This window comes from Colossoma macropomum, unplaced genomic scaffold (assembly GCF_904425465.1).
Source record: "Colossoma macropomum unplaced genomic scaffold, Colossoma_macropomum, whole genome shotgun sequence".
Lineage (NCBI taxonomy): Eukaryota > Metazoa > Chordata > Actinopteri > Characiformes > Serrasalmidae > Colossoma > Colossoma macropomum.
Window position 1 is genome coordinate 32,273,683 of NW_023494790.1, and position 25,119 is coordinate 32,298,801.

The following is a 25,119-nucleotide window of genomic DNA, read 5'->3' on the forward strand; positions in this document are numbered from 1 at the left end:
TCATGTGCTCTGTGTAGAGGATGGCGGAACTTATTTTCACTCAAACTCGACAAAATGTCATTTTTCTAGGGGCGCATACACTTTTGCACAGTAGCTCAAGGCAACGTGATGTTGCACTTTCTGTTTTTGTCGTAATGTCAGCATATATGGCAGTGAAATGACAGGGAAAATGCTGATATCTACCTAAATCACTATAATTTCATTGTTCCATGATCATTTCAGCCGTGCTACAGTATCTAGTGCTGCAGGCTATGAACTTGGCTATCTAGCAATGCTGAAAGAGAAGCTGGTGCACGTTATGCTTAATCTATCAATCAGAAACTGTGATTAGACAACAAAAAGCACTCCTGATCTGTCCTGACAGTGTGATCTTTCAAACGCCTACAAAATAAACATAATTATAATTTAATAATGCACTTAAATGTAAGGATTTGATGGTTGAACGGGATTTTAGCCTTTAGCTTTTTTGTCCAAACTCGCTATGAAAGACAACAGCAGCTATGAAAGAATGCATTTGAGGGAGCAGAAGGTCCAGTTTTGATGCTGGACAACTGTCAAAGACTTGGACAGGCCTAGCTGGAGCTAGATCAGCATCTTTCCGATATAAAGCCTAGGGCAATAATCTGGAATGTTCTTCCTACCATGCAGACTAGAGGCAAGAGGTGAAAGACAGGAAACAGGAAACCGTAAGAGTGAGGGCTCGTGGAGGTTGTAGTTTTCTGAGTGAGTGGAAGACGTTTTCTTTTTCCCCCCTTTCCTCCCTTCTGCTCAAAATGAAAAGAACACAGTGTAGGTAAAGAGGACAGGACAGTGGATGGACAGACTTCTTATCCTCCTCCAGATCTGAGGAAGAGAAGAACAGAAAAGAGAAGGAAAGAGAAGACGGTGAGAACGGTGAACAATCAAGCATTAAAAAAACATTTAACAGTTCACTCCAGGCAGGACTGTCCTTTATTCGCCACTTAATCTGGCCTATCAAAAATATCTTCAACAACTTCAAATTTAAAAATGATTTTTTTTTAACAGAGTACAAAAAGCAGCTCACACAAACAAAAGCAATGTTAGCAGCTGAGCAAAACGCATGGCAATGACGACAGGTTTGTGGATGAAAACTCGGATTAAGGTTATGAAGAATGTGGATTAGGTCAGAGTGTTGGGGGAGTTACTTATTGGGTGTTGTAGCGTCCAGTAAAACACTAAAACACTGAATTTGGGGGGAAAATAGGGCTGGGACCACTTAACAATTTACTGATAATCACGCTAACAGCCTTGAAATCAATATTGAGTATTTATGTTTTTTCTTTCCATTTCATATGAATGAGTGCTTTTTCTCCGATCCGTGATCTGAAACTCCAGTCCTGGAGCCGGATTCACAAAAGCTTTCCTAAGAAAACACTTACAAAAGGATCTTAAGAAAAACACTAAGAAGTTATGAGTTCTCGTAACAAAAACTTCTCAAATATTCTCTTAAAAGGTCTTAGTTACTTTTTTAAAGAAAGTCTTACCTGTTTTGAAAAGCAGGCTAAATGCTATGTCTTGTAGTTCAGTTCACAGATTACAATTACATTTCACATCAGCACCAGCAAAATGAGCTCAAAACAAAAACGTTCAGCAAACGTTTAGCAAACAAGAACTACAAGTGATGGTGGAGGAAACAGCCTACAGGACAAATCCCCCTGGGTTTATTTGAACGATTCTGTTCTGAAACTCATTAGAAGTTACAATTTAGAGGATTATCACACAAAAAGTCTTAAGAAGTTTGCTTGAAGGATAATAATTGCACTTTTTTTTTTTCTTGGGTATGTATTTAAGATCCTGCCTTCCGCCCAGTGACAGCTGGGATAGGCTCCAGCACCCCACCGCGACCCAGAAGGATAAGCGGTTTAGATGATGTATGTATGTATTTAAGAAAAAAGGCACATTTAGGAAGATTTTCCTTCTTAAGACACTTTTGTGAATCCGGCCCTGGCTGCAGTACATTTACACATACAGCAATGCACTGTCCTCTGAGTGAGAGACAGTCCTATTACAGCTACACAGCGCAGAAACAGTTTTTATTATTAATAATAGCGTTTAGTCGTCGCGAGTCAGTTTTCAACCTTATGTAGATCACTGTACTGATACAAACACTTCCTTTTTTATACATTATTTTTATGCATTAAACTGTCCAGCAATACGGTGACGCAATATACCGTTTGAAAGTGATTCTATTACTGCAAACCATTTTATGATTTTACGATTGTCTCATTTGCAACATAAGCACAGAACGAGCAAACGCTAGCAAATCTGTGGGTCCTCATTTTCAAAGTCTCACTGCTCTCCACAGACATCATAATCCAAAACATGTGGTCTTTGTAACACGGCAAGAGTCAGAGATCAGTTTAGAGGTCTATGAGTCAAGCGGAAATCCTTCTCCATTCTAGCCTCTGTTACGTCAGGAATTCATACAATTATTCTCACAGTTGGGAAAAAAAACTTGAGTGTTACCTTTCAAATTAGACCATGATCATCACTGTAGCCCAAAATATGAGGGATCAGTGCTTCTTTTACTTTAGGTATATCGTTTCAGGCAAAAATGGGCCGACAGTTAAAAGGATAAGTATGAAAAAGAGCGGATGCGATTTTCAACACACTGAAAATGTCTTTAGTGGTAATATACACGACGTTTAGATGTGTTTTTTATTGGGTGCACAACTTAAACTCATGTGAAAAAGCCTTAAGGCTCCATCTTGCACGAAGAGAAACTGTCCTAGATATCGTCGCTGTCCAAAGAAAACCACGTGTCTCTATTTTTGTTGATTTTTATTTTTCTACATCATTTCAACACATCAGCTGTCATTTATGTCGTGGGAAAAGTTCATGATAAATGGACCAACAGAAATGCTCTAAAATCACTTGGAGTTAAATCTCTTTACATAAACTAACATTGAAAGGTAAGAGTGTTTTTGCCCTCTCCTGTAAAGTTACTATTTTGGAGATACTTGTTTTTCTTTGGACAGTGTTAATATTTATCGGTAATTCTTTCTTTTCTTTTTTTACTGGCCCAGCCCTAAAAAATAACATGCATTTGGACTGAAATGGGTTCAAAACATGATGAGGATTAAGAATTATGTGCAATAACTGTTCAGGATGTGGGAGCAGATTGAGTTTACTGCTTTATAATGAACTGAAATGATTCTGTTTTGGAAATGAAGCCCCTGTTAAAGGAATACTCCAGTCCACCTGTAGGATACGGTCCATTAGTACAGACAATCATTTCAACACGTTTCCCTTAAATTAGAAAAGAACAGAAAACCTTGGCTCAGCACTCATTTCAGGATTCAACAATGTGAGCAAAGTGCTTACACTTGCTTTGTTTTCATCAAATTAAAGCCAAAAGTGTTGATTTTGCAAGCTGGCACTTAAACAGGCTACCAAAATGATGCTAAACAAAACAACCAGCAGCTAACTGGCCCACTTATACAACAGAAGAACATCCCGAATGGAGCGTTTATTTTGCTTGCACTGAGAAGTTAAAACTAGGGAAAAATGTGGTGCTGTGGTGTCGGGGTTGAACTTAAAATGCAGTGAAAAGCAGCTGCACACTCACAACTAGTGATGGGAATCAGCTCTTTTCAGTGAGTCAGATCAATCTGCTCAGCTCACATCACCAATAAGAACAAACTCTATCAACTCTATCAAACTCTATCAACTCCAACGGCTCTTCCTTCAGAAAATTAGCAGCTTGTTTTAATAAAAAAATAGATAATAAAAATTGAATTACATCATGAAACACTGTTTCAATAAATGTGACATAATAGACACTGAATGATTGAAAATGCTCCTCATATTGTTCAGGTCATCCTTAAGGCCTTGGACTATCTGACTGCTGACTGAAAGGAGGAATAAAGAAAAAGGGGGAACAAAGAAATATAAAATTTGTGCTCAGATTTTTCTGTGTGCTCCTGTTTATTTCAAATCAGGAGCTCATTGGCAAAAACCTTATCACAGAGCACTTACAATAGTAGCTGCTGAGCATTATGAATTCAGTTTAAAAACATCTGAAATACATGACTTTATAATGCAAATTTGAAACTACGGCCACAAACTCCTCCCTCTGGAAAGCCAGTCCCATCACTGAAAACGCTCGTTATTCACATTGACAAGTATTCTGCAACTGTCCATTGGCTTCTATTACACATGAATTTCTTGTCAATAGGTTTTCTGTTCTTTTCTAAGCTCTCAGAGAAAAGCATAAGAGTGTATGGGGATAATCTACAGCATGATGAAGATGTAAAAAGGCTGGAATATTCCTTTAAGCTGAGGGTGATGGAGTTTAAAATTCCCCGCGAATAGGAGGTGACGTCACATCATGGCCTGTTCAGCAGGGTCATACCTTCCTCTCCGGATATTTCTGCAGTGGACGTATTAGAGAGACAGAGAGAGAAACAGAAAAAGAACGAGCGTAAATATTACGTAATTAATATTGCATATTTACAGCTTGTAAAGAGGAATTATTCCCAGAAAACAAAGTCATGTAGAGTGGTTTGGTGTAAAAAGCTCCATTCTAGAGAAACTAAAAATTGTTCACAGTGGTGGTGATGGGAACCAGACGTCTGAAGAATTTAGTGCCTCTAAAAGCCCCTCACAGAAAGTTATATTATATGAAATGGTTGGGAATGCCTGATATCTGACGCTGTTTATAGTCATTTTGTGATAATGTGGCCTTAAACAAGTTCTTAAAATACAAAAAATAAACCAAAAATATATATATTTTTTGCAGATTTATTAACATTTTATTATCGTCAACATTTATATAAAAACTCAGATTACACGTGTAGGTTCACTGGTGGCTCTGGATAGTAAATAAAATGGCTATATTTGTATTGTAGACCTGGCGACCTCTGGTTCCTATCAGCACCACTGTAAAGAAATCCTAGCCTGTAAGTTTCTCTACAATATACTATTTCACTCTACTTCCACTCTGAATGACTCTGTTTATATCTCAACCCTAAATTACGCAGAAATTTGGAATTGATGGAAAAAAATCCCCTTAAAGCTTTCTTACTTGAATCCCCAGCCAGTGCCCCCCAGCACTATAGCTGCCAGCAGAATGGCTCCTGCCAATGAACCGATGATTATATTAGTACCACTGGGTCCTGCAGAGAGAGAGAGAGAGAGAGAGAGAGAGAGAGAGAGAGAGAGAGAGAACAGAAATCAGAATATACATATATATATATGTATATCTTTTCACTGAGATTGATATACTTATAATTTGTAATAAAACACTTTGTAGTAAATTAGAGATAAAAGCAAAACAGAAACATTTTCTCTAGTGGTATCAGACCTTTGGTCCCCACTGTGTGTATCAGTGTTCTGTACAATATTCCTCAAGCAAGTACATCTTGAATCTCCTCTTTGTCTGCTGGGCAAAAGGTTTTTAAATCACTGATTGATATTTTTAATATTAGTTGGCTTTTTAACTAATTTCTTAATCATGTCCGGTTGTAGCTGCTAGCTAGTTCTCCCCAATCACACAACGCTACCACGCGCAGGAATGAAGGCATGTGTTTCCTCTGAGAAACACAAAGCACCACTGCATCTTTCCAAACTGCCACTAATACAGCATCAACGAACAGCTCAACACGCTTGGAGGAGAACATTAACTCCAACTCTGTTATGTCAGCAGACGCCTGCACTGGCTGGTACGCAGGGGAGGAAAGGGGGAGGGTCATCTAAACCACCTGGAGGGACTGAGGACAAATATGCTCTCTTGGACTCCAGCTCATCTGCAATTAAAGTCAACCATCCCTTATGCTTATTTTATCTGGGTCAGAAGTGTCTCATGCCTCCTTTAATCTAATGCTATTTTTTACTAGCTATTAGCCTACATTGTTAATGATTTTTATCTGATACTGAGAAAAAACACTGCTTGTTCCGGCTATTACAAAGAATTTGTCTGAGTTCTGTAGCTAATACTAAAGTTACCTCGTCCTGTTTTGGATTCCAGTTTGTTTCCATTTAAAATATCAACTGAACATTCATTTATTCTATGCACATCTTAAAATAAATGAATAAACTGCTTAGTTTTGGACCAGATTCCACCTGCAAAAGGAAACAAAATAAGTCTGAGAGTTCTGTTTTTAGCCTTGTGACACACATTTGTGCATGTTTACAGATAACAATGTGTCAGAAACCACATCAGCAAAGCTCACAGAGGTATCTCGAAAGCATCTCACCACAAATATTACTCTCAAATGGTAGAGAGAGCATCACACTGAACACTCTCTCTACCATTTAAGATGGCGCTTTTTGGGAAACTGGGCCCAGAACTCTAAAAAACGGTGGCAAACCTTTGTATTTCTCTGGTCCCTCTGGAAGCTGGGGGTCAGGGATGGGGTCATACACACTACAGTCCTTCCCCGTGTAGTCTGTGTCACAGATACACTTCACCTCGTTGCTGCACGTCTGAGAGAAACAAGAAACATCAACACTACAACAAGCAACTGACATGATGCAATAAATGTCCTGCATTTCTAATACGTCGAGGCTAATATGCTAAAAATGAAGTACAAAATAAATGTTTTAAATTCGTCATAAGGCAATAAGAATGTCTGATAAAACTATTACTAGGTACATATAAGATTTAAATCATAGAACAAATAAAGGAGTGTGTTGTTGCAAATAACATCAGCTGTGATTCAGTTGCAGGCATGAGTCAAAGGCAAGCACAGTAGATCATCACAGCTGTGAGGTTATTTTATCATAACACACAACCTCAAGTGTTCTTTTACACAACAAACAAAAAAGTAAAGCAAAGAAGCCCCGAATATTGAATCAAATGGTCTAATATCGCACTTTCCTTCAGCCAAAGAGAAGTAGTGCTGTTTTCCAGATCTAAATATAAGGTTCAGCTCAGATTTTTCAATATTTGTCACATTAACCCTTAAAGTTCTTTCGTTCCGGTCAGTCTGTAAAGCGTTTCACAGCCCATCTTGTTTGCTGAACTGTATTCTGTTCATTTCTGGATAATTCCACTTTGTTTTGTTGTATTAGAACTTATTCTGGATATTGTTTTTTTTAGAGTTTAATTCTAACTTATCGTTTTATTAGAACATCATTTTGAATTTTCTTTTTATTATAATTTCATTCTGAACATTAGTTTTATTTGAACTTTATTCGAGATTATACTTTTACTATAACTTTATTGTGAATATTATGTTTGTTATAATTTTATTCTTAATATTACTTTTATTATAACTTTATTCTGGATATTAATTTTATTAGACCTTCAATCTAGATACTGATTTATTCCATCACAGCTGCTGATCGAAAAGCTTGTTCAGGAGCAGAATTTGACCAAATTAGCTGCAGGTCAAATATTACAGAATATTACAGTACGCAGAGAAACAGATGGACTACAGTCTGTAATTGTAGAACTACAAAGTGTTCCTATATAGTAAGTGGAGCTGATAAAATGCACAATGAGTGTAGAAACAAGGAGGTGTACTTAATAAAGTGGTCGGTCGATGTAAATACAGACACAGACAGTTTCAAGTTCAATATGATTTTCAATATTTTATACTTTAAAAGGTCTTGATTCAACAGAACTCTTATTATGTACTACCCAGATCGATTTGGCTCAGATAAATAAAAGTTCACCAACAAAACTTTTTCAGTGCCTGTTGTGTCACCATCTAACAACATAAATTCTAAAACTAACAACCCCTATTTATCAAAAAAAAAAACATATATATAAAAAAAATATAAAAAGCATACCCCCCCCCACGCTCACTTTAATCTGCTCCCAGATGCCAAGTTTTGATCAATAAGAGTTTCAGACATTTAATGAGCACAACATACACTATTTCCACTATTGCCTAATGCTGCATTTCTAATCAAACTTCATGCTGATTCAGTGAGATCACTATATTAAGTGATGGCTTCACTACTCTGTGTGGAGAAAAGAAACAAAGAAACAATTATTGTTAACTGCTGCAGTACTACTTTGTACCACTAGGCTGTGCTATTGCATGCAGAAAAAAGCCCCACGTGTGGGAGTCTGAAGACAGTCAGTGGTGAATTCTGTGTAAAGTGGTGCCAAAATGTCAGAATTACATCCTTACAACTGACTATGAATGTAAAAGGCTGTTAAGAATGGTCACCTAATACAGTGACTACTTAATGATGTAGTAATACTGTGCCATTCTAAAGTTCTGAATCACTCATCATTTTAATAATTGTTGTTGTTTTAAGAATTTCTGTTTACACAACAACAACAACAACAACAGTGCTGACTATAGATTTAAACACTACATTTAAAGACAATGTTTTATTTTATTTTTTATTGGAAATAAACTGAAGTTAAAAGATAAATAATGCAATTACAATCTTTTTTTTAAGTTTTGATCATTGCTTTTAAAATTTTATTTTATTACATTCTAGATGTTAATTTTATCAGAACTTATTTTGGATATTGATTTTATTAGAATTTTATTCTAAATTATCATTTTATTAGAACATCTTTTTATTATGATTTTAAGTTTTATTTGAACTTTTTTTGAGATTACACTTTTACTGTAATTTCATTGTGAAAATTAATTTTGTTATAATTTTATTCTTATTATTACTTTTATTATAACTTTATTCTGGATATTAATTTTATTAGACCTTCTATCTAGATATTCATTTATTTTAACTATTATAAATTACTTCTAGGCAATATTTGTATGACAACATTATTGTAGATTATAATTAATATGATTTAACTTCATTCTGGATATTCATATAATATAATAGAGTAATATATAATAGAGTTTTATAATCTTATTTTAGATAGTGAATTTATTTGAACTTTTTTCTGGATATGAATTTTTTAGAACCTTATTCTGGATATTAATTTTATCGGGACTTAATTCCAGACAAAATCTTTATTATAATTTCTTTTTGGACAATATATTTATTATAACCTTATTGCAGCTTATAATTTTGTTTAACTTTATTCTGGATATTAGTTTTATTAGAACTTTATTTTAGACATTATTTTTGTTAACTTCATTCCAGATACTTATTTTATTATAATTTTAATTTGGATATTAGTTTTATTATAACCTTATTGTGGATATAAATTTCATTAGAACTTAATTCCAGTCATTTTATTACAGCTCACTTTTGGACAATATGTTTATTATAACTTAATTGTAGATCATAACTTTAATACATTTTATTCTGGATATTAATTTTACTGTACAATAATTGTTGACTTTTGATGTTTTGCAGCTTTCCTGGTCACTCTACAGCGCTGCTCATCACTCTGGACACATCTCACATCCCATTTTTACAACTTCCTGGACATAGTCTGAAGCGTGTGTTGAGGAGTATTACCATCACATTAGAAATGATTGTTTTGATCAGCTCACCCCGTGGTCAGAGCAGATGTGTGAAGATGACGAGCCCGGGCATGAGGAGAGGTTAAAGGTCATGACAGGTAGGCAGCGGTGGTCCAGACACATCATGTTGGGACCACACGGAGTGCCATCTTCTACATAACCCAAATCTGTGCCGTCCTCCAAAACTGCGTGACCTCCTCTGCAGAAACACACAAAACACAAGTGCATGCAGTAAGAGGGCAGAGTCCATCATTTGGAAAGAGAAACTGGACCAAATTTAAGAGTTAAGTACATCCTGTACTTTCTGTTTTTTCCCAAACTCAAAAATGTTACATCAAAAATTGGGCTCACCACAGACATGTGGTATTGCCACCAAGTTTGTAAGATGATGTAATAAAATACTGACATATTAAGGAGAAAAGTTTGATTTATTTGGGGTAAATTAATTGTTATATTTTCCGAGTAATAAAAAAATCCTTAGAATAATCAAATCTGTTGTTAGATAACTGAATAACTGTAAAAAGAATCAGAAGATTAATCGATAAATAAATAAATAAATACATTTATTGTAAGGTGCAGCCCTATTTTGAACAATGTTTATTACATAATGCTATAATTATGTTTTAAGCACATCTACAACTCTTATTTACAAGCCCATTTCTAAAAAAGTTGGGACGCTGAGCAAAATGTAAATAAAAACAAAATGCAATGATGCGCAAATCATTTAAACCCAATATTTAATTAAAAATAGTACAAAGACAAAATACCAAAGGTTGAAACTGAGAAATGTTACTGGTTTCTGAGAAAGATATGCCCTTTTTGAATTTGGTGCAAGCAACGTGTTTCAAAACAGTTGGGCTGGGGGCATGTGTTGCTCTCACTGGACGCTGGAGATGGAAATCAAAGACTGTGCTCACTCTGTGGAAATGATGCGTTGTTCAGTCATATAGCTATAACAAAACGCACGGCTCAATCTTTCTTAAAGGTCAATTTTGAGCAAATAAAACAAATCACAATTAACTACACAATAGAATGATTAGTTATTTTAAGTTTTCAATTATCCTGGCCCGATAACTAACTGAACCAAATCCAGAGTGCACACATTAGCACTTACATCAAAGCAAGAGTGATGGTTTGTGTCCACTGCACGCAAATTTCCATCCATCCATATTCATTTTTAACAGGAAGCGGCAAAAAAAGTGAGTGAGGGATTTTGAGGGAATATTTTAGAAAAGTTTAACTCAAATCAGTTTAGGCAAATTACATACAACAGCCACGCAGCACTGACCAATCAGGCAAATGCAACTGTCCATTGTCTGTGCACAACGAGGACGGGCTTACACAGTTCCACCTGGACAGCATGGACAGAAAGTTACTAATGGCTGTGTCTGGGTTCCCCATTCTGTAGGATACAAAACTTAATGAATACAAAGACAAAAGTGAAAAGAATACTAAGAAAGTATTTGACACTGTTGTTGCTCCTAGTGAGTCAACAGACTGTACAGTATCACAATTACAGTAGGCTAATATATTTGTTGTTGTTGTTGGTTGTTAGCCGATATAGCCAGCCAATATATAGTATATAGTATAATGTGCTTTTAAAATTTATTTTTGATTGACAAGTTCATTCGTGTCCTGGATTGTAGGCAGACGCTCCCCTTGAGCGGCGAGGCCCCGGCGAAGGAATCAGATGGAGAATTCCGCTCTGTGTGCAGTGGACATGTACCGACACGTCCCTCTGTCTCAGTGTTTCATATCTACTGTTTGTAACTAGCATCTACTTTTAGACTCACACTTACCGGCAGTCCAGGTACTTGTTCTGATGGTAGATTGTGAGGCTTGTAACTTCTCCTTGCAGATCTCCGTACCGCGGCTTCATCGTCATATTTGTACACAGCAGAAAGCCACACAGAACATCTCTGAGACAGACAGGAGAGAGAGAGAGAGAGAGAGAGAGAGAGAGAGAGAGAGAGAGAGGGAGGAAAATGTGTCAAAAAAAGAAGTAACAGTCAAACAAGAACAAAGAACGACACTGCATGGCGATATCAGTTCAGTATGAAAGGCATTCTCCAGTATGGAGCGCATGTGTCTTTGTTCCCCTCTCTGTCTGGTACAGTGTGACTTTATGTTGCCTTCACAGACTCGTCAAATCCTATTTCCCACTCGCAAAGTTATAATTACAAAGTCTTTGTGTTCAAGTGCTTTGTAGTCAGAAATACAGAGAATCTGCTAGTCAAGCCCCTCTGGTAAACAAACCACTAAGCCACATTAGCTTGTTAGCTAGCCTGATCTACTTCGGTATCTTTCAATCGTTTTGCACTCTGTCTGTTGTAAAATGTGATAAATAAGCTGATGACAAGCTAGTTAGCCAGGCTGATCTGTTTGGAATCTAACATTTTCTCGGTGTACATTGTAAAAATGTGGTGAATATTAGCTATTGGGCTAGACTGAAGTCTTTCAACATCTTCTGGGACATTTTCTCCCAATATAGAAATATACATAATGCACTTAACAGTTACAGATGTATACAAATATCTATGGCCCACTTAAATTCAGAAAATTATATTTAGAAAAATAGAAAATTAGCTACCATTAGCTATTTAAACTCTCCTTTCCTACAGCAAGCTGGAATAGCAAAGGACATTAAGTCCTTGAAAGTGACTGGAAATGAAAGGATCAAAATGTTTCTGAAGCTTGCACTTGTAAGTACAACTTTAAGGGACATACATATGCAGATTTTAGGTCAGGAACTTAACGATGATTTTGATTGTATATTAAGGCAGCAGGCAATGAAAGTACAAACTATGGTAGCGAATATATATAATATATATATATATATATTCTGAATTTTTTTTTGAGCAAAATAATAAAAACAGAACTGAACCACATATACATGCCCATTTTGAATTTGATGCCAACAACACATTCGAAAAAAGTTGGTACAGGGGCATGTTTACCACTGTTTCATCACCTCTTCTTTTAACAGCACTCTGTAAGTGTTTGGGAACTGAGGAGACACTGCTGGAGTTTAGAAAGTGAAATGTTTTTCTGTTCTTGTTTGATACAGAATTTCAGCTGCTCAACAGTTCGGGGTCTCCTTTGTCGTATTTTTCATTTCATACTGCATCAAATGTTTTCAGTGCTGACAGGTCTGGACTGTAGGCAGGCCAGTTTAGCATCCAGACTCTTTTAATACTGAGCCATGCTGTTGTAATACATGCAGAATGTGGTTTTACTTTGTCTTGCTGAAATAATCAAGGCCTTCCCTGAAAAAGACGTCGTCTGGATGGCAGCATGTGTTGCCAAAACATGTATATATTGTTCAGCATTAATGGTGCCTTCACAGATGTGCACATCACCCATGCCATGTGCACTAATGCACCCCTATACCCTCATGAATACTGGCTTTTGAACTGTGCACTGATAACAAGCTGAGTGATCTTTAGCCCAGAGGACACAGCGTCCATGACTGTTCCAAAAAGAATTTCAAATTTTGATTCATCAGACCACAGGACACTTTTCCACTTCCTCTCAGTCCATTTTATATCAGCTCAGGGCCCAGAGAACGTGGCAGAGCTCCTGGATCCTGTTTACATATGGTTTCTTCTTTGCGTTTTAGAGTGCGGATGCAGTGATGAACTGTTTTCACAGACAGTGGTTTTCAGAGGTGTTTCTGAGCCCATGCAGTGATGTCCACTACAGAATCACGTCTGTTTTTAATGCAGTGCCGCCTGAGGGCCCAAAGATCACGGCCAGCAAATATTGTTTTTTGGTACCTACTGTACCATTCAAGGTGGAACAGGCAAACTGAATAACAGCTTCAGCTTCAGACCCACAAGAGTACATAACGCTCTTGCAGTGTGTAGGCTGTGAGAGATCACTCACTGTTTGTTGCACTGGACCCAGCCCTGTCCACTGGGGTCCCGCCCACAGTTCCCCTTCTCCGTCCCCTCAGTGTTCAGCTTCTCATAGCAGATACGATCTGCTGCATCTAAAAACAAGAAACACATCAGCTCCTGGTCTCCTTGTTGGTATTTTCAGTGATGTGTTAGCCACTGTAAACACTTACTGTTAATACTCATTCATCTAATAAACATCATCATGTTTAGTTACAGGAAAAATAAAGCCACTTATATTTTATATTTTCATTGTAATTATAAATTTAAAAGCAGCTGGCGCAGATTTCTGAAGGTTTTGGAGAAGAAGAGCAGCTAAAACGTGAGATCATTTACAGCTAAACACTTCTTAGTTGTAAATTGAATTAATACTTTCAACTAGCATTCTGAACTTGGGCCAAGCAACTGACCTGACCTCTGAGGACTGGAGAGCTATTTGAAAATGAAAGAAATTCATGTAAAAATGCGAAAGCTGCTACTAATACAGTGCACTATTAGTGCCAAAGACTTCATCAGATATGTTTCAAAAAGCCTGACTGTTGCTAACTTTAGGTGCTTATGTGCATTAAGTGTTTACAAGATTATACATGGTTATTCTTCTTATCTTCATACTACGCTGAAGGGATCCACTATCGAAATGGTCACTAAGTACCTTGGCATATGGCTGGATGAAAAAAAAATATTTATAATAATATCATATCAGTAAACTAGTTAGCAAACTAGAAAAAGTGCACTTCCTGAAGAAAATGCAGAGTGATTGCACAGCTTAAGCTTTGTAAGGATGTTGATAGGTGGTTGCTATGGTGTCCCAGGTGGTTTCTAGGTGGTTGCTATGGTATCCCAGATGGTTGCTAGGGTGTTGCTAGGTGGGTACTATGATGTCTCATATGGTTAACAGGGTGTTACTAACAGACTTTAATCATTCAAAATATAAGCTAGGTGCACAAACTTTGGCACCCCATGCATTTATTTTCTTATGTATTGTTATAATGATACATTTTTGGCTCATTTATTTTCTGTGCTGTACTTTTACTATCATAAATTTTTATTTACTCTTTTCAATCCCTTGTTTTGTGTTTTGTATACTGCTCTGCTACACTGTTAAGTAGGGTCATCCCTCAAGGTAGTTTAAATAAAGGGTGATTAATTGAATGATTATCATACTTGTGCTAGCTACATGCAAGAAACAGGCAAAGCTAAGACCTTCTAAGCTAAGCTTTCTCTAGCTGCTCCACATGTTTGATCTATTTCACTAGACTTTGTTCAGAGTTTTTAAGGACTTGGTTTCTAGGAGTGGAGTTCTGTGATCTACTGATCTCACTGAAACCTATTTTTGTAATTAAAACTAAACGTATTTTTTGATGATTTGTTTTGATTACTTACTGTGCCCCCACAGCGCTTGACACTGGGCATCTCTGGTCTTACAGCGGCCGCCATAGCAACGACCCTGACAGAGCGAGGCAGAGAGGCAGTGTGTTACGACAGAGCCTGTGGGACTGTTCACCACACACAAGATAACACTGAAAGCATCTTCACGAAAGTGCTAGAAAGTGCGTGTTAGTCAGTTCTGTGACTGTTTGAGTGGATTACCTGTCCTGCATCGCACATGTAGCCGTCCAGTTTATGGACATTAGGGGGACACTTGGGGAAAAACAAGAAAATAAGGACTGTAAACACTGTTGAATCATTCGACACACATTGTAAAACTTTCTCTGTGAAATGTTGTTAGAAAATGTTTTCAGAATTAGAATAAATTGATTTAATTGTCTTGATGAACGCACACATGTATGATATGTAACACACTCAACTGACCAGACAAGCAAATGCATTAACAAACATTTAATGGGCCCATTTTCTACAATTGTCTTGTATATCACTTGGGTTAAAGTACCAAAAACTGTAATAGTTCATTTCTACATGACCATTTTCCAAGCTTTATTCCTTAGAATTAAAAAGGCTGCTTTTGTTACTGTGCCTTTGAGACAGATATATACATATATATATATATATATATATATATGTATGCTATGTTCTGATTGGCTGCTCCGTGTTGTGCCTTATTGCCTTAGTCCAGACTGAAACATTCCCTATAACTTCAGTGCAAAGGGGTGGAGCTAAACCAAATAAGTGGATATATGTAAATGCATTGGTGTTTTGTTTTTTTTGTGACATCACAAAACAAGCAGTTTTTACAGCTTAATTAACTGTGAAACTTTAAAAAAGCAAGAAAAACTTGGTTTTACATGATATGGACCTTTTAAAAAAGAAAACATATGGAGGCTGCTGGGTTTTTAGTGGTCCACCACCTAAAAGCACCTTGCCAACAGTGGTCCTGTGGTCAGAAACGAACTACTGATGAAGGGATAGAGGACAACTAACACAAACTGAGCATTTCCAGATCAGCTACAGTGTCTGACTGCACATGCCCAAAGTGTACAAATAATGCTACGCTGAAAATGGTTGACTGCCCAGATGTTATGTGGACAGTGGTGGTCCTATGCTGGTTGAGGGAAGCTGACAAATCATGCAGCAACAGAGAAGCTACAGTCAAAAATTGTATAAATTGCACCTATACGACAGGTGTTTCTGATAAAATGGCCAATGAGTCTGAGTACCTTCTGTGGTGTTTCCATTATTTTCTACACCCTCTATACTAAGAAAAATAAAATAAAATAAAAAATAGGAATAAGGTGAGTTACCTGGCTGGAATCACCAGTACACATTTCTGGGACGTCACAGTCATTGACCGGATCTCGACACACTACTCCTCTCTGCTCGTACTGAAACACGGACATACAGAGCAAGTTATGCAGATCCATATAAACCTGGAATTACTTTAAATGAATGGTTTGGCGAAAAAAAAAAATGTACACAATTTTCCATTTAATCCAGATGTAGTCCAGCTGAGAGTTTTAGTTCAGCACTGGAGCTGTGAGGCTTATGTTGCTAACAATCACTACAAGTCAACAGTCACCCAAAGTCTTCATTAAGGTGCACAATACGGAGGTGGTTTAGGGAATCATTAGGGTATCATTTCTCAAACCACTGGTCTATGGACCACAAGTGTGTTGCATGATATTTTATGTTCAATGTTACACGTTACAATGCTACATGCTGCATATTGCTGTGGAGAAAATACAGTCCCTAATATCAACAATGTATTCAAACAGAAAAAAACAGGAAAAAACTGGAATGAGATTAGATAACCGCGATAAAGTCACTGCTGTGGCTATAAAAATTAACAAAACATCACTATGTAGCTGAACACTGGCAGGAGCCATTTTAGACAACAGGTGTTGTGCTGAATTCTGACTCCCTTTATGAGCACACATGGCAAACAGGTGCTGGATTATGTTTGAGATTTCTGTTGTTTCCATTTATAAACAATCTTCAGTTTGAAAATTCAAGATTTACAGCTATTTATATAAAAAACGACAGAAATCACAGGCATAATCTCGCAACCACAGCCCAGCACGACGTGCATGCACACAACTGGGAGTCGAAATTCGGCACACCTGTTGTCTAAAATGGCTGTCCACAGTGTTCAGCTACAAGGTGCAGTTTTGTTCAATTAAACCACAGCAAGTCTGTGCCACCTGAATGAAGACATGGATGCAGTTCGCACAGGTTTGGAGACGTATTTGCAGAAACATTTGGGTGACTATTGACATCTAGTGTTTGTCAACATTATCTAGATTAGATTTTTTCCAGACCATTTCCTTTAAGTCTATATTTATTACATTCACCATCACCATTTATTACATTCACCTAGCCTGCTAGATTAGTTTGGAGTGGTCCACCATCCAAAAATATTCAGTCAAGAGTGTCTCTGTGGTCAGAAACTGACCATTGATGAGGGACTACAGGATGGCTAACACAAACTGTGCATCAACAGATGAACTACAGTCACTAACTGTTCCCCATCAAAGTAGAGCTACAAGAGTGGAACATTAAGTTTATAAGTTTATTAAGTTTATATTATAAGTTTATTAAGTTTATATTATATTATATTATATTACATTATAATTCTTCACTGTATTGATATTTTGTTCATGTGGAAACTTTCTGTTCAAGTTTGTGTGTTGAAAGGGCACAAACAAGTGGTATGTGTGTCTTTTCATCACAACATCTCTCACCACAAAGCTTTGCAGGAATTGCACTGATGTAGGCTGATCTTCATACATACAGTAGATAGTCAATTGTGCTCACCCTACACCTGTTGCAGCAGAGTCCATTACTGCACATTGCATCATGGGTAAGGGTACACTTCTTGCAGCACGCTCCCCCGGCTCGGGAGCACTCCTGCAACACAAACACAGCACTTATGTTGACATCACTGTCAGATGTAGGTAGTTATTACAGACAAGGAAAATCATGAACAGTGGAAAAGGTGACAAGTGCAGAAACCAATCCCTGTAATGGGGTCCCACAGCAACCTTTTCAGCAGAAATCGATTTTATTATAATATTCTGGTGCACTCTGAGAATAAAATGCTGGGGAAAATACTGGGGAATTATTTAGTTCAATAACTATGCAAGTACAATTGCAAAAAAATGTACTGTTTTTAGGTATTTGGACTTATTTGCTTGAAAGCTGTTGTTAACCATACCAAGGTCAAAAGGTCAATGTGTATGAAATTTGGCAGATATCCTCTTTCAAGACCCCACTTAAAAACAGAGACTGTTCTAAAAACATTTCACCCATCATTTGTGTTCTACTAGCTCTATAAATGCTTGGACCCCTATGGTTACCCCTTGCACTATTAATGGCCTCTATAAACATACAGCTAAACATTAAAAGAGGTAGGTTACATTAACTATTATAAATAAATAATATATTACATTAATAATTACAAATAAAGATGTAGCCAAAGGCTTGCTCTATTTACTAAAATATTATACATAAAAATGCAGCATATTTAACAAATAATTATCAATAAACAGTATATTTAACAAATACGTAGCCTATGAATAAAAGCTCACCAAATGAATCCTGAAAGCTGTATGAGATTTTTTCCATGAAGGAAAAACGGATGCCAAAACTGAAACTACAATGGCTTAATAATTAAACTAGAATGAACATTCCTGGATGAATTTCCACAAAGGAAAAGGTTGCTGCTCACTGAAGAGGGCTTTAGCACGCTGCATCTCTCCTCCAGGGATATGCCCCAAAACACTGACGGCTTGTTCTGATGGTGCGCTAGATGCAGGTTTAAGTGATGGAAACTGAAGCTTGTGGCTTTTCCACCACTGAAGAACGTGGTGTGATCCTGATGTTTCAGATGTGCCCAGTTTGACTCTTTAACAGTCCTTTATCTCTGAACCCAACATTGTTCTGTCTCTTGCCATGGAACCCGTGTCCTTCCATTCTTTAAACTGCACTTTCTTCAGTTAGCATCTTTAGGTATCGCGGATGGAGTGAGAAGTGTTCCCACATCAGTTCTTTCAGACGTCGCATACGTGCAAGAACAACTTCAGTGAGCGCAGGTACAGCCGCCGCTTCGGTGCAGTGCGTCATTAGTCTGACAGACCTTGTTAGCACTACGGATCCACTTTGTTTTGAGCTCTCTGACTCTAAATCATTTGTTGCATCTTTGAAAAGCTTCAGAAAGGACACAGCAGTTGTCAGCATGCTTTTGTTGATGCGCTTGATCTTGCCATACTGATTATTCTCCAGCAGTACTGCTGAAATTTTTTTCATATTGTTGCAAGACAGAGTCTAGCACAGGGGGCAGCAACCCAAAACAGCCATTTTGTCCTTTCAACAAAAATCAAACCACCTTGGGAGCCACATTCTATGTCCATTTTACCATCCTGGCTGTTAATATGTCTCAGTACGTGCTAATGTGCTAGTATAGCCAAAAAAATATAATACAATTGACAACACAGACTTACTTTGATCTTTAAGCTTTAGCTCAGCTACAGCTGCTTTTCTCGCATCTCCGGCAGGAAACTTTTCCTCAAAAGTGGAATAGTTTCTTGTAAAATGTCTCTCAATGTTAGATTTTTTACGAGGCTGAAGTCGCTTCTCATTGGCCAGCTTCTTGCTTGAATTTTCCCATTCCACCTTAAATGGCAATTGAAGCACCAAAATTTAACTGCTGCACCATTTAAGGTGGAACTTTTTAGTGTTTGACAGTTTTTCGCTGCAGATTAAACGGATCAGTAAACCAGCTGGAGTGATTAATAAGGCAAATAAGTCCACTGGTCTCCAAATGATCGATGTTCGTCTTAAATCTCTCTCTTTGCCTTTTTGTCAGCTACTAGCTATGCGAGATTGTTGTTTGCGTTGCTGTGTGACCAGCTTTCTGTGTGCTGATCTTCAGGATTAAAGGTTGGTGAATTAGCAGTTGTAGGTTACATACAACTCCAGCGTTTTAGACCATTTATTGTTAAAACTGTGTTGAACGATCAGCAGAGCTTTATTTTACTGCAAAGGAGGATTATTTTATGTTTACCTAAAAATCTAATTCTACTGTGGAGCCACAACAGGGCAGTAAAAGAGCCACATGAGTCTCCTGAGCTACTTGTTGTCGACCCCTGGTCTAGCACATCGAAATCTGAATTCCACCAGGCCTCCGCCGCCTGTTTCACACACATTTTCCACCACTGCAGTTGCAAAAGCACTATGCTGAGTAAGTGGGCACTGCAGTTGATTCAGGTGAAGCCACACAGGTTAACAACCATATCTGCCCCTCTATCAGTTACTAACACGATTGTATGCGCCATGCTTATGCAGGTGCAGTCAATTCCAAAAACATGGAGCTGCTGTCACCCGTCTTGCTGGTTCCTGGCTCAAATGCACTTAAAAAAGCACCTTTGATACAAGATGGTAGCTTTCGTCTATGTAATGGATAGTGGCTGAAAGGAAAGACGTCTCCCTGTTGTTTTCTGTGCAAATATCTGTTATGACAGCGCACCCATATTTGCTGATGGTCTCGGTCTGCTGTCTACAAGAGATCTTTTCAGTTTTATTGCTTCTTTGTCAATGTGCTGTGAAACAGTTGTGGGATGAGGCAACATCTCTTTGATATCGATCACCAACATCAGCAGCAGTATCAACCAAGTGCTGTGCTAGTTTGAAAAAGCCTCGGCCAGAGACAGCGCCAAATAGTCGCTTGTTTTTGGTGAACTCACCACTTGGGAACCGCAGTCACACTCTTCTCCCTGCTCTACAAATCCGTTCCCACATTCTGGAGGATCCAGTAACTGCATGGATAAAAAGACATGGCAAATATCTAATACACTTTAAAACTGAAAAGCTGATACTTTTTTGTGGCTGGGCAGTTTTAAAGGAATAGTCTTTAGTTTTATGCTACGAGGCTAATGTAGCTAACAAGTCATGGAAGCTTATACCCCAGGTTGTGACTCACATTTTGGCTTGATCCCAACTCCTAATACAGCCTAAATAGACTACATGGAGAGTCCTGAGGATGTTTTTTGTCTAGAAATCCTAAAAATTCTGCATATTTCAATCATTGAGTAAACAAAGTCATTCAGAATGGTCTGATGTGAAACTTACTGACTCTGATTTCAGTGATGGTGATAGGAACCAGTGGGCTGTGATGACTGAAAACACAAACAGTGCCATTTTATTTACTATCCAAAACAACCAGTGAAGCTACACGTGGCTTCTGAGTTATGTGTGTAATGCTGATGATGGTCAAACAGTGGTTAACAAGAAAAATACGTTTTCTCTGGGAGCTATTCTGCCCTGCATGCACCATGAACGGATTTAAAAATACGTTTTAGGCCAAAAGTGTATCTCAACCCTGTCACAAAACAGTGTCTTCATTGCCATTTTGAACATCTGGTTCCCTGTCACCACCACTATGAACCCAGTAAGCTTCTCTAGAATGGAGAATTTCAATGCTAAATGCTATACATGAGCTTCCATTACTTGTTATCTACATCAACCTCCAGTGCAAAACTTCAGACACCAGACATGTCCTGGCTGATTGACCACATTTGGCTAAGAAGGAAAACTGTGTAGACTTGTTTTTTCTGCTAAACCCAGATCAGACTCACCTTGGTTGGTTTGTTGAAGAGGCAGCTGCCCCCTCCCTCCTGGAGGAAGCGGACGTATTCCTCTACACTGCAACGGGAGAACTTCCTTGGTAGGTAGTATCTGTAAGACATACACAGTTTCTCAATGTAATTTACACTGACCAGCCAAACATTAAGCACACCTCCTCGTTTCTATGCTCGCTGTCCATTTTATCAGCTCCACTGACCATACAGGGGCGCACTATGGGCACAGAGATGCCTTGGCTCTACAAGGTATTTGAGTGGATCAGACACAGCAGTGCTGCTGGAGTTTTTAAACACTGTGTCCACTCAATGTCCACTCTATTAGACACTCCTACCTTGTCAGTCCACCTTGTAGATGTAAAGTCAGAGACGATAGCTCATCTGCTGCTGCACAGTTTGTGTTGGTCATCCTCGAGTTCTAGTAGGGGGCTAACAAAGTATGCAGAGAAACAGATGGACTACAGTCTGTAATTGTAAAACTACAAAGTCCACCTATACGGTCAGTGGAGCTGATAAAACAGACAATGAGTGCAGAAACAAGGAGGTGGTTGTAATGTTATGGCTGATAGGTGTATGTGCTAGAACAGTGTGTGTGAAGATTTGTGTGTGAGAGAGAAAGAAAAAGAAAAAAATAATGGATGGAAATGACTCATAAACATGCCTTGGGTCTATAAGCTTGTGCCTGACTTACCCAGTGTCCTCCATAATACAGCCAAGCCATGGGTCTGGACATCTACAATCTCCTGTTACACACAGGGGGAGGGAAACATGAGTAAACGTCCTGCTTCTGATTCCATCCCTTCATTTCTTTACACAGAGAGTCTACAGAAAGTCACCTTGCATTTGTGTCATTACTTATTCCTGGACACATCAATAGTCCTTTAGTCCTTGGACACAATTTGTGGGAAGTTTCAGAGCCAGTGGGCACAAACTCGGAAGAAAACCAGCTGTTAAAGATGAATTTCACTGGGTGTTTTCAAAATGTGTGCATTATTAAATCATTGAGACGAGAACTCTGAGATTTGTTTTTGACTCAGATTTCTTTACAGTGGTGGTGATAGGAACCAGGGGTCGCCATGTCTATAATACAAATCTAGGCATTTAATTTAATATCTGTTACGTGTCTGGGCTGTATAAGGGGTGTCTGGCAAGATCAGTGTAGCTAGTTATTTTGTTTTGCTGGTAAGTGAGAACTTAAATTAAAGAGCTAGGGTAGTGTTTTTCTCTGTTTATTTTGATTATTTCTGTCCTTCAGCGCCATCCAGGTCCGGAATCTCGTCCTGTTTAGCAACAAGCATATTTGCTGTTTTGCAAATATTGCTAACAGTGTAAATAGTCATGTTTTTGGAGGTCTCACTGTGATCCTAGCGTGATTGTACTTCACCCCTACCTTCCTGGTTCATGCTCCAAATGTCACATTTTAAACCATATCTTATTGACCCCATTATCCCCTAGACTTTCCTGTGGGGTCGTGACTCTATCCAAATCCACCAGTGTACCTACACGTCTCGGTGGAAATAGCAACTAATTAGCTAGCACTATTATTAGCTGAGTTACAAATAGTGTGGTAATAACAGCTAAACTAACCAGCTATAATCATTTGCCAGAAGAATAACTAGCACATAATCAGTATTAAAATTAGGTAATACATAATGAAAATATTGGTTTCAAGCCACTCCTGGTTTATGCTGATGTCACCTCACGTGACAAACCTTACAGTCTCCTAAAACCTTTTCAGACATAAGCTAGTTAAACGAGTGAGACAGACAGAGACTCCCTATAAGCGTGAAGAAGAACCACCGAAAAGAACCAAGACTCAAAACAAGAACCTGTCCTCCTCCTCTAATATTTCCTCTACACAGAGGTGTTAGCTGGTTGTGTTGTGCTGCTGTTTTACCTGCAGTGGCGCGTTCTTTATTCCACATCATGCCCAGATTCTGCCCTAAACTCTGGCAAAGAGTGATGGCCATGGGTCCAACGTTTCCATACTAAACACACAGCACAAAAACACAGAACATTCACACATAAACTACTACTGCATTCAGAGGGACGAGGCAGTGAGTTAGCAGGTTGAGGCTTTAGCTGTATAGGGACGAGGCAGTGAGTTAGCAGGTTGAGGCTTTAGCTGTATAGGGACGAGGCAGTGAGTTGGTGTGTTAGCTTGTGATTAGTCAGTGTATTAGCGATTTTATGAATTAGCTAAGAACAAAGTAGTGAATTGGCAGTTTGGTGAACTAGCTTTTTTGGGACGGGGCAGTGAGTTAGCAGTATGGAAGGGGTCCTACCTCATTGACTCCGCCTCCTCGTGTTGGAGAGCAAATGCCCTCAATGTAGGCTGTGCCACTACGGGCACTGTGGAACGTACGCCCCCTACAGGAAGATACGTATGTTAATGATTTTTTGTTTGAAGCCCCAGCCACTCCACTGATATGTTAAATTCCTTTTAATGGAGCACTGACTAGACAAACCAGGTGCTGGATCATATACTGGGCTGTTTGAAAAAGGTTAAATGAACAAAAATATAAAATCACTACAGTCCGATATGATATATAATAAGTATTTAGATACTGGTCAATTCAGTTTATTATTATTTCATTGTGAATATTGCTTTGGGCAGAAATGTGAAAACATTGATTCAAAACCTAAACAGGGGTTAAACTGAGCTGGAACAATCCAACACATTTTCTGTAGCATAATTATCTACAGCTGGTATGTAAGCTTACTTAAGGAAACTTAGGAAGAGCTCCACCAACTTCGAAATTTCAATTTATCCACTGGTACTGGTACAGGCGTTAACACTCCTGGTCTTATAGAGATAATAACAGTAATGATATGTAACAATATAGTAATAAACCAGTAATAAACAGAATACAGTGCAGATGACTCTGATAGATCTAAGCAGTGCAGTAAACTTAAAAGACAAAACAGTACCAGGTTGTTCTCTGTTCTTTGTGTAGGTGGTGTTTGAGTGCAGACTCACGATAAGAGGTGTGCGGCGTCACTCTTCTCCTTGATGTTCTCTCTCCTGTACTTCATGAAGTCACGCAAGGTCATCAGAGGGTCATCTCCAACTGACACCATGTTCTGGGATGACCACGTTTCCATGGCGATGAGCACAATCCGAGTGTTGAGTTGTTCTTTGTAAATCTAAAATGTACAAAGTCAAGGTGAATCAAAATCGTGGTTTAGAATCTGAATTGTTTCCTATGTTTCTCTAAATTTCACACAGCAGCTGTCCAACGACTGGACACACCTACAAGTAGAAGAGGTTTTCTTCTAGGTTTTGTATCACTGGAGTTGGCGTCATGCCCATATTAGGAACTCTAATAACTCTAACTCCGTTCTAAGTGGAACTCTAGGGACTCTAAGTCAAAGTGTTTTCCCTCTAATAGGAAAATGAGTGGTGTTTTTGAATAGTAGTAAACTAAAACGCTCTGAACTCGATAGGTTTTGTCTTACATATCCTTTCCCTTTAATGTTACCGGGTCCTCTGAATGATGATGTCATTAAGGAGCTGTTAATATTGCTCCATCCACGCTACAAGCCAACACTTCTGCTCATCAAATGAGTGTAATCTAATCGTGTACTACTCTATAACAACACCAGCTCCTCAAGCTGGAGCCTAAAACTGCCAACACAACTAAACTACCTCATTTGACAAAGCTTGCTGGGGGATTTTGGTAAGGTTTTCAGTCTTATGGTGGCATTTCAGTGCCCAGAATGCAATAGAAGTGACATTCAAAAATGTCATGGAGAAAACCAGCTGCCTTATTTGGGCATGTCGTCGGCTATTTAAAAGATATATTTTTACTATTTTCCTAATTT

At 38.2% G+C, this 25,119-nt stretch overlaps 1 protein-coding gene across 1 annotated transcript in view; it reads right to left on the bottom strand.

The window, feature by feature from the left end:
• Positions 1 to 576: 576 nt before the first annotated feature.
• Positions 577 to 25,119, bottom strand: part of adam11 (ADAM metallopeptidase domain 11) — a 45,289-nt gene continuing 20,746 nt past the window's right edge. Inside the window, exons 8-24 of the mRNA XM_036573103.1 lie at positions 24,275 to 24,441; positions 23,580 to 23,664; positions 23,192 to 23,282; positions 21,986 to 22,037; positions 21,292 to 21,391; positions 20,401 to 20,472; positions 17,474 to 17,566; positions 15,964 to 16,044; positions 14,855 to 14,905; positions 14,648 to 14,711; positions 13,254 to 13,359; positions 11,168 to 11,287; positions 9,399 to 9,567; positions 6,333 to 6,447; positions 5,048 to 5,138; positions 4,376 to 4,393; positions 577 to 843 (exon numbers count right to left, since the gene is read on the bottom strand). Coding sequence (XP_036428996.1) covers positions 828 to 843; positions 4,376 to 4,393; positions 5,048 to 5,138; positions 6,333 to 6,447; positions 9,399 to 9,567; positions 11,168 to 11,287; positions 13,254 to 13,359; positions 14,648 to 14,711; positions 14,855 to 14,905; positions 15,964 to 16,044; positions 17,474 to 17,566; positions 20,401 to 20,472; positions 21,292 to 21,391; positions 21,986 to 22,037; positions 23,192 to 23,282; positions 23,580 to 23,664; positions 24,275 to 24,441 — 1,491 coding nt within the window. The 3' untranslated portion in view covers positions 577 to 827. The remainder of the gene's footprint in view (positions 844 to 4,375; positions 4,394 to 5,047; positions 5,139 to 6,332; positions 6,448 to 9,398; positions 9,568 to 11,167; positions 11,288 to 13,253; positions 13,360 to 14,647; positions 14,712 to 14,854; positions 14,906 to 15,963; positions 16,045 to 17,473; positions 17,567 to 20,400; positions 20,473 to 21,291; positions 21,392 to 21,985; positions 22,038 to 23,191; positions 23,283 to 23,579; positions 23,665 to 24,274; positions 24,442 to 25,119) is intronic.